General features: G+C 38.5%; 1 protein-coding gene across 1 annotated transcript in view; it reads left to right on the top strand.

Annotated features, from left to right (window-relative positions):
* LOC131694210 (patched domain-containing protein 3) overlaps positions 1 to 12,944 on the top strand; it is a 256,312-nt gene that overhangs the window by 196,655 nt on the left and 46,713 nt on the right. Inside the window, exon 7 of the mRNA XM_058982713.1 lies at positions 159 to 497. Coding sequence (XP_058838696.1) covers positions 159 to 497 — 339 coding nt within the window. The remainder of the gene's footprint in view (positions 1 to 158; positions 498 to 12,944) is intronic.

Here is a 12,944-nt window from a genome sequence, read left to right as displayed (position 1 = left end):
GTTTACACCACTCAAATAAACACCAGCCAAATCGCACAGAAAACCGTCGCCGGATAGGCTACCACAAAACGACCCAAACACGCTTCGAATACAAATTTCCAATTTTTCACACAGCCCCACTGACCACGCTCGTCCACTCACCTACTTACTACTTGCAGGTATCGGAATAGACGACACGTTCGTGATGCTTGCCGCCTGGCGGCGAACCTCGTTCAAGCTGTCGGTGCCGGAGCGCATGGGTCACATGATGTCCGAGGCGGCCGTCTCGATCACCATCACCTCCCTGACCGACATGATCTCGTTCTGGATTGGCATCGTGAGCCCCTTCCCATCGGTGAGGATCTTCTGCAGCTACAGTGGCTTCGCGGTGTGCTTCACCTTCCTGTGGCACGTGACGTTCTTCGCCGGTTGTATGGCCGTGTCCGGATACTGCGAGCAGCGGAATTTGCACGGAACGTTCGGCTACAAGGTGCTGCCGGAGTCGGTCGCTATCAAAGGTAGGTGCTGAAGTGAATTAAACGATTGATAGGTTAATCGAATTAACCAACCCGGCCCACCCGAACCAACATATGGATACGTGTATGGCTTAGTATCCCCACAGAAACGGTCCAATTCTTTGTGCTTGCTATTTTCTCCTTTGAAGCTAAAGCACCGAACTGCAGCAGCAGCAGCTAAACGCATTTCCAAATGGCTATTTTCACCTACTTCGGGCAGTTATTTATACGATTCTTATCAAGTCTTTTTCCTCCTTCACGTTCTCACAGTACATGTACGTACTTAATTGAATGAAACCCCCGGCGGTTGCTCCTTTTCATCCGGTTCTCAACTCGGGCTGTCCCGTCGAATGGTTGGCCTGTCGCATTGATACGGGATCTCGGCATGGTGGTGTCTACCAGTGTTCTGAACTAACCCTCTCTCGCGATGCCTCTTTGATGCCAGCCGATCGGCACGCAGAGATTGTAGGTCGGATGTAGGAGTACGGATTGGGGATGTTCCGTGGGCAAGCATGGAAAATGTCATAAAAAAATCACATGCATTGAAGAAATGTGTTTGTTATATTTTCTGACAAATTATTTTGGAAATTGGGCCATTACTACATATAAGAATATATTTTATTCGCAAAAATTCGGCACGATTTTGAATTCATTTTCGATAAAAATTAAAACAGATCTTTTTTTACATAACCCTTCTTACTTGACAACAGGGATTAGCGTTTTTAAAGTTAACTTATTATTTAATAGAAAGTTTCGCGCTGATAATTATTTTTAAAAAAATTTCGAGCGCATGTTCCCGGGATTTAGGATGTTTTAGTAGTAGGTTACTATTTGAGAATTTCAATGGAATATTGGCAATTTTGGTTCAGTGTACTCGTACAGTTCGGTTGTTGTTTTGATCGCTTCAAATATTTTATTATTTTTGACTATTTTGTGAAGTTATAGTCGTTTTGACGACTCTATCTTGTATCTACATCAGTCAATGGCAATTTTTAGGTAACGACAATAAATATGTGATAAATGGTAATCTCACTGTTTGGTGAATTAAGTTGGTTTCTTGACTTCTCAACAAAGTTAAAAGCAGGTCTTGGTGGTTCATTTACAGTGTTGGTAGAATTAATAAATTTCTGCGATTATACGTCTATCTTAAAATCGTGAAAACATTTTGTAAAAAGTTCTAGCTACTTAAAGTCTTCGGTAAAATTGTTAACAAAATTCTGGACAAATTTTTTATAGGATTACTTTTTCAGTTTGGAATGAAATAGCGATCTGTTCCTGCAGAAATGCATAAATGAAGTATTTTCCACAATAATTTCCATACGAACTTTGAACGCCAAGCGCAAATTCAAGGAGCGACCAAACATCCTTAAAATAACGCAGTCATTTGGGACCACAAACGGAACTCAAAAGTGCTGTGCTGGAAAATGTCATATGTAGATCCACTCTGCTGTCCATAATGTGCCGACTAATTATAAAACTTGTAGCTAGAACTTTGCCCTTTGTGGGTACATGGCGTGCTTTTTTTTTAATAATTGTTTCATAAGCTTTGAATTGTACAGTCAGGCCGGTAGCGTGCGGTTAGTCACATTGGCCCTTGACTAGAGCACCAAACTTAGGGGGATGGTGACTGAAATCTTATGAAATAAATCAGGATGAGTGTGTCATTTCCAGGTTCACACTAAACTATTGTTCGGTAGTCGAATGGAAAAACAAAGTCATTTGCATTGGCAAAGGGGTGCAAAACTAAGACTCCACCAAAACATGGCACGCAGTAAAAAAATCCGAACATGTCCTAAAGGACGTAATTAGATAAATCAGGGCCACCAAAGGTCACCCGAATCAAATTTTAACAGGCACACAATTTTGTCCCACATTGTGCGATTACAATTTAAAATCTTCACTCACTAGGAGCCAACTTCTGTAGATCCATTCATAACCAACTATAATCAGTGACCACACCGTCGACCTCAACTATGTGAACGGGCACGTAGATGCGGTAGTCCTGCATAAAAGACTTGTCATCAGTAATGCCATTTGCTCGCTTTAGACGGTATATCACAATACTGAGCTTACCTGGGTGAACTTTTGAGATATTTGTTGAATATTTCTGGACTTTTTATTTAAAATACTTAGCGGTTTGAATGAAATATCGGAGTCTTCGATGATGAAGCTTGTTTGAGCTCCATTTCACCATCAGCTGGGTCTTCTTCAGTAGAATTTTTTCGCGGGGCTAGAGCCCGGCGAAAACTGAAAAGATATCGAATATGATGGTCGAGACAGAAATTAAGGGAGATTTGAGATTGAAATAAGAGTCAGAAATGGTCACCTTTTTTAGTCGATGTATGGCTGGATTCTACCGATTTTCTTACAAAAGAATATGAAGAATGTGTAAAAGCTTTTGTCAGTAACAGATTTCACGCGCATGTGCAAAAAGATGGATAGGTAAAATCTGGCACATAATTACTCCGAATGCAGGCGCGTTTCCAAAAAATCATGAGGGGTCTGACATTTCGATTTTGAAAGTTTCGTTTGAAATGATTTTGAGGTTGAAAATAATTTAAAATTTAACCAAATATAAATATGTTGTATTTGTATTTGATTTAACCTAATGTAAAATTTCTTGAGTTGAAAACTTTCCAGCGGGGTGCTCTTGGACCCTAGGACCCTTCCCTTGAATCCGACCTTGTCCGAATGATCTGTTTATTCTCCTTAATTTTACATCGGTATATTTCGTCTTCTGTGCACATTGAGTGAGGAAATAATAAGGCTGGAGGTCTGCAAGGGACTTCGAGGAATTCCACGAAGATCCGTCGGAAAATATTTAAAATCATGACCAACCATCTTAGATTCCTTTGAAACTTTACACGTTTTACCGGCATGGAAGACTAAGCATTTTTCACAATCAGTTAGATTATTTGGTACAAGAGCAATTTTTTAAAAGGGCGTAGGCATATCTACGCGCCGCAATTTCAAAAAAAATTGTTCGCTTACTGTATTTTATACAGCAAAACTTTCTGAGAATGAATTACAGGGAATGAACATTTCTGTACGAAAAAATATACACTGAAAAAAATATTGAGTCATTTTCCACAAAAACAAAAATTTGTGTTAAAAAAATTTTAATTAAAAAAACTATTTTTCTAATTTTTTGCCTTTCTCAATAGAAAGGTATTGCAATTGCTCTGAAAACCGACGTTTTAACGGAGGCCCGGAGGACCGAGTGACATGTACCATTCGATTCAGTTCGTCGAGTTCGGCAAATGTCTGTGCGTGTGTATGTATGTGTGTGTATGTGCGTTTGTGTGTGTATGTGACAAAAATGTCACTCATTTTTCTCAGAGATGGCTGAACCAATTTTGACAAACTTAGTCTCAAATGAAAGGTGCAACGTTCCCATAGACTGCTATTGAATTTCTAATGGATCCGACTTTCGGTGGTGGGTGGTGAGCACGATCACGCAGAAAATGTCTATTTTAATAAATTCTGCAATGAATGTATGAAGGTGAAAAATTTTCCAAAATATGACCACAACTGCTTGGATTTGTAGTACTAGGTCACTAACAGCCATTCAAAGTCTCTTTGGTCACATCGGCCACCATCATCGGTTCCGGAAGCCCCGGCGGAAGTATCCAAATTCAGAATACCAGTCACATCGGTTTCTTGGAGATGGCTGGACCGAATCAACCAAACTTAGTCTCAAATGAAAGATGTTGCGTTCCCGTGAATGACTATTTAATTTTATCCCGATCCGACTTCCGGTTCCGGAGTTACGGGTTGTGGCGTGCGATCGCATAGCAAATTGCGATTCAAACCGATACTCCGATGAAATCAAAAAAGGTAAAAATTTAGCTAAAATGTCTCTCAAATAACTTAAATTTGCAGTTCTAGGTCACCGACGGCCAAACAAACTTTCATTGCCTACATTGACCATTGATGATTCCGGAAGTGCCCGGGAAAAGCGGCCATCTTTCAAAACTAGCAAACTCTTATCAGTTTCGCGGAAATGGTTGGGCCGATTTTCACAAACTTAGTCCCAAATAATAGCTATAATATCCCCACAGATTTCTATAAAATTTCGTATGGATCGCTTATATGGTTCAGGAAATATAGGCTAAACCGTCCGGTCACATATGAAATTCCCAGCTTTTAATGAATATAAACAACGGAAACATTCTGGTGTTCATGATTGAGAAAGGCACAATTGCAACGCTAGGTGGATTAAAACGGGTTTTTATATATTGTCAACAAAAATCTAAAGAGAAAAGAAACATTTCCAAATGGTTTACAATATCGCCTTGATGTCAAAGAGAAAGTTACAGGAAATGTTATGGGCCATTGCAAAATTTATTATTGTTGATGGAGAAACGCGAACAACTTCTGAAAAGGTCGCATTAAAATAAAAGAATTGTGTTGCCAAAACAAAATTTAAAATACCTCGAGAACTACTACATTTTTTACGTCTTTACAACGATAAACATTAGATTTTTGATATTTTATGATGGGATAACGCGAATAACTTTTCAAAAGGTCATAGTCAGTCGAATTTTGTTTTTTTTGGAACAAAATTCCAAATATCTCGAAAACTATCGCATTTTGTAAGATTTTTGTAAAATGCATTTTGATTTAAAATGATACTTAGAATTATATTCTGTAATAAAATTACAATTTTCTATGTCAATTAGCATGAAATTTAAAAAAAATATGTATAAAGTTATTGTCAGAAAAACCTTTTAATTTTCTCCATCATACAATCAAAATGTTTCTTTGCTCTTAAGGTTTTTGTTGACAAAATAAAAATATTAGAAAAAAGGTTTTTTTTAATTTAAATTTTTAACACAAATTTTAGATTTTGTGAAAAATTACAAAATATTTAGCCAGTGTATATTTTTTTGTACAGAAATATTGTAACTCGTTCTCAGAAAGTTTTGCTGTATAAAATACAGTAATCGAACAAAAACAAATGAAATTAATGCACGTTGAAATGTATACGCCCTTTAGAAAAATTGCTTTTGCATCAAAATATTGCAATTGTCAGAGAAATTCATGAAAATTCATAATTCCATTCTATTCTATTCTAACCCTTACACAGCCAGTATTGAAAAGCACTGCAGTTAGTCTGTAGTGTTTTTCTTGTCAATATTAATATTTGAAGCATATTTTCATATGTCGCAAATATTAAAACGGCCAGGCCTACTGTGCAGAGTTGGGTTTGAAGATGTTTCAAAATTAGACAGCAATTAAATTATTCATTTAGTGAACAATTTAATTAACGAATTGTTTTGAATCTTAAAGGAGAAAGAAACGAGGACAACCGTACTGACCGTTTCAGTTTAAAGGAAATATAATAAATCGTTGGGAGTGACTGGTTAATGTCAATCCTTTTGTCCTTTGAGATGGGGCAGAGGTATTTACACCTTGCCTTGGCCAATAAGCCTACGTTAAAGCGCCTTTACTCGCTCTCAAACTTACCGTGCCGTATCAGATAATAATATTAACAATAACTACATAATTCCGGAGAATTAGGAAGTAAGCGCAGACATTATTATCTTCTAACTAGAGACAGGCAATCTTCGTTCCCTAATCCATGACATTGTTCTTATAATATCCTGATGCATCCTCCCTTCTTCTTCTTCTTCTGTAATCCAATATTTAGAAAAAGTAAAATCACTACCACCATAGAAAAAGTTACATAACCATTTGAAAGTATAAACAAAATAATCAGAACGCTCTCACCGGTAATTGCAGATACATCACACTGCGTTGTAGTCCTGTCGGCGTACGTTGTGGATTGATGTTTCGCTTCTGATGACGATGATGAAGTGTAAGTTTTGCTGCTGGATCTTGCTAGCCGCGATATATATTGCAGCCACATCTGGGTCTATCAGTGGCGTTGATTTCGCTCTCATTGTACGATGACCGATGAAGCGAACAACTCACTGCCATCCAGCAGTGTCCGTACTAAGCTGCAGCACGTCGAATCTGCTCGAATGTCTTTCTAGGCTCCTTTACGATGACCGCTGAGATCACTTCGGAACAAAGCCAGCTGCGGTTGGTCGGGCGAAGGTTCCGCTCGCGCGATCAGCACAATGACGCCAAAATCGTTCCAGGAACGCTGAACTAAGAGAAATTCATGAAGATTCATAAACCCCGAAAACAACCTCAAAGTTTCATTCGAATCGACGATGGTCATTTTTTTGTGGTTGGCCGGTTTCTCATGGAATTCCTCTTCATCCTCAACGATTTTTAACCGAAATTGCCCTCTCAAGTCAGCAAAGCTCCTTATGCGAGGAATCAGCGAGCTGCGACGTAATTATACTACAATGAACTTTGTCTTATCGATGTGAAAGTCTTTTTCATCCAGTGGAATGTCATGCAACCTTTGTTGCATTCACATGAAAAATTGTTCATTCCTTAAACATAAAATCTTTCTTCAGGGACATTTTCATAGATACACATTACTTCCCGGTTGAAAGGAAATTCAAGCGCAAGTCCCTAGCGTGTTGTTGGCCGGCTTGTTCCTCGTCGAGGACGCCAGCCATGGCACTGAAATCTTTATCTGTTTTATAAAGTAAAAGAAAATGAGCTATAAATTAAGTCAGAAAAATTGTGCCAATTTCATGTACAATTATTGTTCGAGCGTCGAACTGAAAAAGAAAGCCAACTAAATATCACAGAGGCGCTAAGTTGAGACTCTGGCCTGAAGACCACGCTACGGCTATGTGTACGGTCTAGTAGGTGGGAAAAGGTATTTAGATTTTTCGACCCGCAGCCTCAGCGTAGGAACACCGCTAGGAATGCCCGGGAAGAAATTTCTTCAAATATCTTGTGTAACGGATTCTACTGCTCCGAGAAGCGAAATGTATTTGGTAATTGACTCTTGTGGGCTACGCGGTGATAGGTCATATAGACTTATCCCTTTATGGTTATTTTCCATATACACAGGAATCTTAAATCAAACGCTGTCATTTCCAACCACGTGTTTTAAGTTGTTCTGGAACAGGGTTGTTAATCGATAATTAATCGTCATCGTCGATAACGTTAACCACCCGTCAACGTCATCAGAAACTCCGTTAACGATAATGTATCGTCGCCTTCATCATTATCGTCGATAATTGTATCGTCGTTTTCATCGTCATCGTCGGTTCATCGGTTATCGCGATACATTTTGCGTTACTTTCCCGGTGTTGAAGTTGATGCGGTTAACTTTCAATTGTTTAGAAATAAATAACTATTGAAGAACATGTTGTTGGCAGTTGAAAATCAATAGTTTTGGACATTTTCTATGCACAGGGGGGGTCCGACGATGTGTCAAAATGGAATTTTTTGGCAACTTTTCGGGAGAGTTTTATATTGAAGGGAAAGTTATTGGCAGTTGACAATCAATAGTTTTGGACATTTTCAATTCACTCGAGGATCCAAATTGGCAAAAAGGTGAAAGAAATTCTTTGAACCACGAAAAACATTTTTAGTTATAGTGTCTTCAGCAAAGTTTATTTATATTTTTTGCATTTAAAAAGTATTAGTTGGGTGATTAACCCCTCTAAAGCTGAGAAGAAAGTTTTCGCTTATGTTTATGAAAATAAAAAAAAACTTTCTTTGGCAAAGTTGTTGAGAATATCTTAAGTATTAACTTCGCTGAAGAGACTATGTGTTTATCTGTCGATTTTAATTTACATTTGTGGAGATTTTTTTGATATACCCCTGAAAATTGCTTTTTTCAAAATACTTTTCTGGTAATTTTGTAGAATTTCAAAATGTTCCAAGATGTTGTTCAGCATAAGAAAATTCAGAATTTTTGTAATGTAAGTTTATTTGTATCTCTTACAACTTAGAAGTTATCGAATGTTTTAGTGCCCAAAAAGCGATATTTTGGTACGGAAGCCGCAAATTTCCGCAGACGAATACCAATACGAATCTGTAAAACAAACACTATCAAAATCGTTTGATGGACTCTAGCTTATGTTCAAGTCAAATTCGAGTAAATTCTTTCTTTAGCATATTTTTCTTATCTTAGAGATGCAAAATATACAAAAATAATAATACTGTACTGTAAGACCTCCTTAAGGGAATTTTTTACTAAATGATCAGAACGGGTTATGAGGCTTTGTCGAGGAACCAAAGAAGAATATGTTAACCGCTCCAGTTTATTAAAAAGAAAGAAAAAATATGTGTTAGTCCAGGTATTTGCGTTTCGACCTCGTCTCTTCAGAACCATAATAAAACTCTATTATGAGGCCGTACATAAATTACACTACATATTTAAGGGTAAAAGAAGGAAGCATGAAGCATCTTGTTACATAGTGGAGAGAAGAAACGGAAGAGGGGGCTAAAAGCTTCCTAACTAGAAAAGGAAATCAAACATTGGAAAGATGTATGTATATTCTCCTTTTCAAAATCCGAAATCTTCTGGTTTAAATTAAAATTATAATAATATCTGTTAATCACCACACGACTTAAATGTGTAGTATAATTTGTGAATGGCCTAATAATAGCGGTTTAGTAGATTTTTCAATGTATGTTTTTGCGTGCTAAAAATTACTAAATGCACAATAGCTCAAAATTTGTTTTCTTCATGGTCAAAACAATATTGATCACCTTTTTGCCACTTGGAAACACTGTGCACCTGGGACTCTTCTGTGCACCAACTTACTCGAAAAGTTGTAAAAATTCAATTTTGACGCATCGTCGGACCCTTCTGCGTATTGAAATGTCCAAAATTATTGATTTTCAATTGCCAATAACTTTCCTTTCAACATAATACATTTTCCCGAAAAAATGAAATAATTTCATTTTGACGCATCGTCAGACCCCGCTGTGTATAGAAAATGTCCAAAACTATTGATTTTCAACTGCCAACAATATGTCCTTAAATAGGTATTTATTTCTAAACAATTGAAAGTTAACCGCATCAACTTCAACTCCAATAAACGGGAAAGTAACGCAAAATGTATCGCGATAACCGATGAACCGACGATGACGATGAAAGCGACGATACAATTATCGACGATGACGATGAAGGTGACGATACATTATCGTTAACGGAGTTTCCGATGACGATACATTATCGTTAACGAGTAACGCCGATAAATTATCGTGAAAAATGTATCGCATTAACAACCCTGTTCTGGAAGCGTTCGGATTGAACTAACGTGTTGAATAACTGTACTGAGTAGCGCAGGTTATGATACTGAATATTCCGTAAGCCTACGACCGTGGTGTTGGATCGAAACGAAGTTTTTCCGTCAACGTCGTACATTACGGCAAGAATATTTATAGTTTTCCCTTGGTATCTTGTTTTGTTGGAGACGAACCACTGCGACCAGTATTTAGATATATTGTTGTATCTTAGACATCCTTTCCCCGAGAAGCCTGAACCTTCAATTACACAATTCGACAACGTCCAGATAATAAAGAAAATAATATGGTATTTTGCGAAAATAGAATCAGAACTTATGTTTGATGCAATGAAGAGATGAATCGAGATCAATTACCGGACGCTGTACATGAACAATAAAATAGTATGCAATAAAAATTGGACTTAACCGTTTTGCGCGTTAAGGGCACAAGACCTAATTTTAATTAAGTTTTGTTTTTTTTTTTGTGTTTCGAATTCATCTCGTCAGTAACTAGCACCATCTGGGTGTCTAGTTAGACGATGTATCTAAACTAGTACCCAAATTAGCACTAGTTAGACACAAAAAATTCCAAACAGTTCACACGACATATGTGAACGCCTAAAGCCACATGTCCCGAGTGATGTCCCGGGAAGCAAATATAGCTCTGGTTTGCTGACGAGAAAGCGAAGACGAACTCTTGTCTTTTGGTTCAAGAAACCAAACGCCTGAACTGTTTGGAATTTTTTGTGTCTAACTAGTGCTAATTTGGGTACTAGTTTAGATACATCGTCTAACTAGACACCCAGATGGTGCTAGTTACTGACGAGATGAATTCGAAACACAAAAAAAACAAAACTTAATTAAAATTAGGTCTTGTGCCCTTAACGCGCAAAACGGTTAAATCCAATTTTTATTGCATAATACCAGGCGTTTGGTTTCTTGAACCAAAAGACAAGAGTTCGTCTTCGCTTTCTCGTCAGCAAACCAGAGCTATATTTGCTTCCCGGGACATCACTCGGGACATGTGGCTTTAGGCGTTCACATATGTCGTGTGAACTGTTTCGAATTTTTTGTGTCTAACTAGTGCTATTTTGGGTACTAGTTTAGATACATCGTCTAACTAGACACCCAGATGGTGCTAGTTACTGACGAGATGAATTCGAAACACAAAAAAAACAAAACTTAATTAAAATTAGGTCTTGTGCCCTTAACGCGCAAAACGGTTAAGTCCAATTTTTATTGCATAATACCAGGCGTTTGGTTTCTTGAACCAAAAGACAAGAGTTCGTCTTCGCTTTCTCGTCAGCAAACCAGAGCTATATTTGCTTCCCGGGACATTACTCGGGACATGTGGCTTTAGGCGTTCACATATGTCGTGTGAACTGTTTGGAATTTTTTGTGTCTAACTAGTGCTAATTTGGGTACTAGTTTAGATACATCGTCTAACTAGACACCCAGATGGTGCTAGTTACTGACGAGATGAATTCGAAACACAAAAAAAACAAAACTTAATTAAAATTAGGTCTTGTGCCCTTAACGCGCAAAACGGTTAAGTCCAATTTTTATTGCATAATACCAGGCGTTTGGTTTCTTGAACCAAAAGACAAGAGTTCGTCTTCGCTTTCTCGTCAGCAAACCAGAGCTATATTTGCTTCCCGGGACATTACTCGGGACATGTGGCTTTAGGCGTTCACATATGTCGTGTGAACTGTTTGGAATTTTTTGTGTCTAACTAGTGCTAATTTGGGTACTAGTTTAGATACATCGTCTAACTAGACACCCAGATGGTGCTAGTTACTGGCGAGATGAATTCGAAACACAAAAAAAACAAAACTTAATTAAAATTAGGTCTTGTGCCCTTAACGCGCAAAACGGTTAAGTCCAATTTTTATTGCATAATACCAGGCGTTTGGATTCTTGAACCAAAAGACAAGAGTTCGTCGTCGCTTTCTCGTCAGCAAACCAGAGCTATATTTGCTTCCCGGGACATCACTCGGGACATGTGGCTTTAGGCGTTCACATATGTCGTGTGAACTGTTTGGAATTTTTTGTGTCTAACTAGTGCTAATTTGGGTACTAGTTTAGATACATCGTCTAACTAGACACCCAGATGGTGCTAGTTACTGACGAGATGAATTCGAAACACAAAAAAAAAAATAAAATAGTAGAAATTATTCTTGGAAAATGCCACACAAATTGACCGAAACGTTAGGTAGTATTGAACAAACGTTCTCATTTAAAAGGTGTAGAAAACAATCGGATATAACCAAGCTCATTACAATTCAATGCTAAAATTATTTAACACCCCTACTTCAGTCAACCAATAGAACCAGGAAGCAACAAACGCAACATTTTCTCCGCTCCTTCTGAATGGCCGAGTCGGTGGCGGGCGTCTTCGGCAACTGCTACATGTTGCATGTCTAATCCCGGCGGTGGACCTTCCTTACCCGAACAAGAAAGACCCCCTTCGTCCCAGCATAGTGCGAAAAGCATAAATTCAACACCAGGCACCTATACGTTCACAGGCAAACAGACGTTCCACTAGGGACGTTTGGATTCGGAAATCGTTCGATCTAACCAGCTTTCAACGGTTAAGTCCCCTTCCCGCGGCGGAGAGCTAGGAATTGAATGTTGAACTAGACCTATTAGGGCATTGGAAGCTACACTCCCAACAACCTCGCAGCTAAATCGGTTTCTAATAAATTGATAAACATTTTGCGTAGGCCCTTTCAGCGAGTGGGAAAATCGGAGATCCGAATAGTGTTGGTACCGTTAGTGCGCTTGCAGAAGAACTCGAACCGGAGCTGAGAAATGTATGTTGTAAGGCTTTGGTAAAGCAGATTAATGGTCTGATAGGAAATGTGTGAGAACTGTAATGCGTTTCAGCAGGGTATCGGATTTCGCCTGCCGGGGCTGGACCGTGCAGGGTCTACGGGCAAGACAAGAATTATGGCTGTCTTTAAGAACATTTGCGCCAAGCGGGACGATGTGCGCTTTCGGTGGGATGTGTTAAATGATTGCAGCTTATGCAATTGAACGTTTAAAATACTGCCTAGATTAGGTTTCGAAATAAGACGCTCAAAATTTTTTTGCAAGATTAGGTCAAAAACCGATGTGAATGAGATGCCATTTATTTATTCCATACCCTTCAAGTCAACCGCAACGCGCTGCAGCAGCATCACCATAATTCACAAATTGCCATCCCCCAAAACACCTAACAATCGACCAAAATCATCTATGGAAAGTTCGCGGCGTGGCTATACATAACGTAAACCGCACATACGGTGCGGTGGCAATGACACAGATAAAATCAGATCTGGTACATCTAGTAGTG

The sequence above is a fragment of the Topomyia yanbarensis genome, chromosome 3 (genome assembly GCF_030247195.1).
Source record: "Topomyia yanbarensis strain Yona2022 chromosome 3, ASM3024719v1, whole genome shotgun sequence".
Lineage (NCBI taxonomy): Eukaryota > Metazoa > Arthropoda > Insecta > Diptera > Culicidae > Topomyia > Topomyia yanbarensis.
The sequence above is the reverse complement of the archived record's forward strand: the minus strand, read 5'-3'. Positions and strand labels throughout refer to the sequence as shown.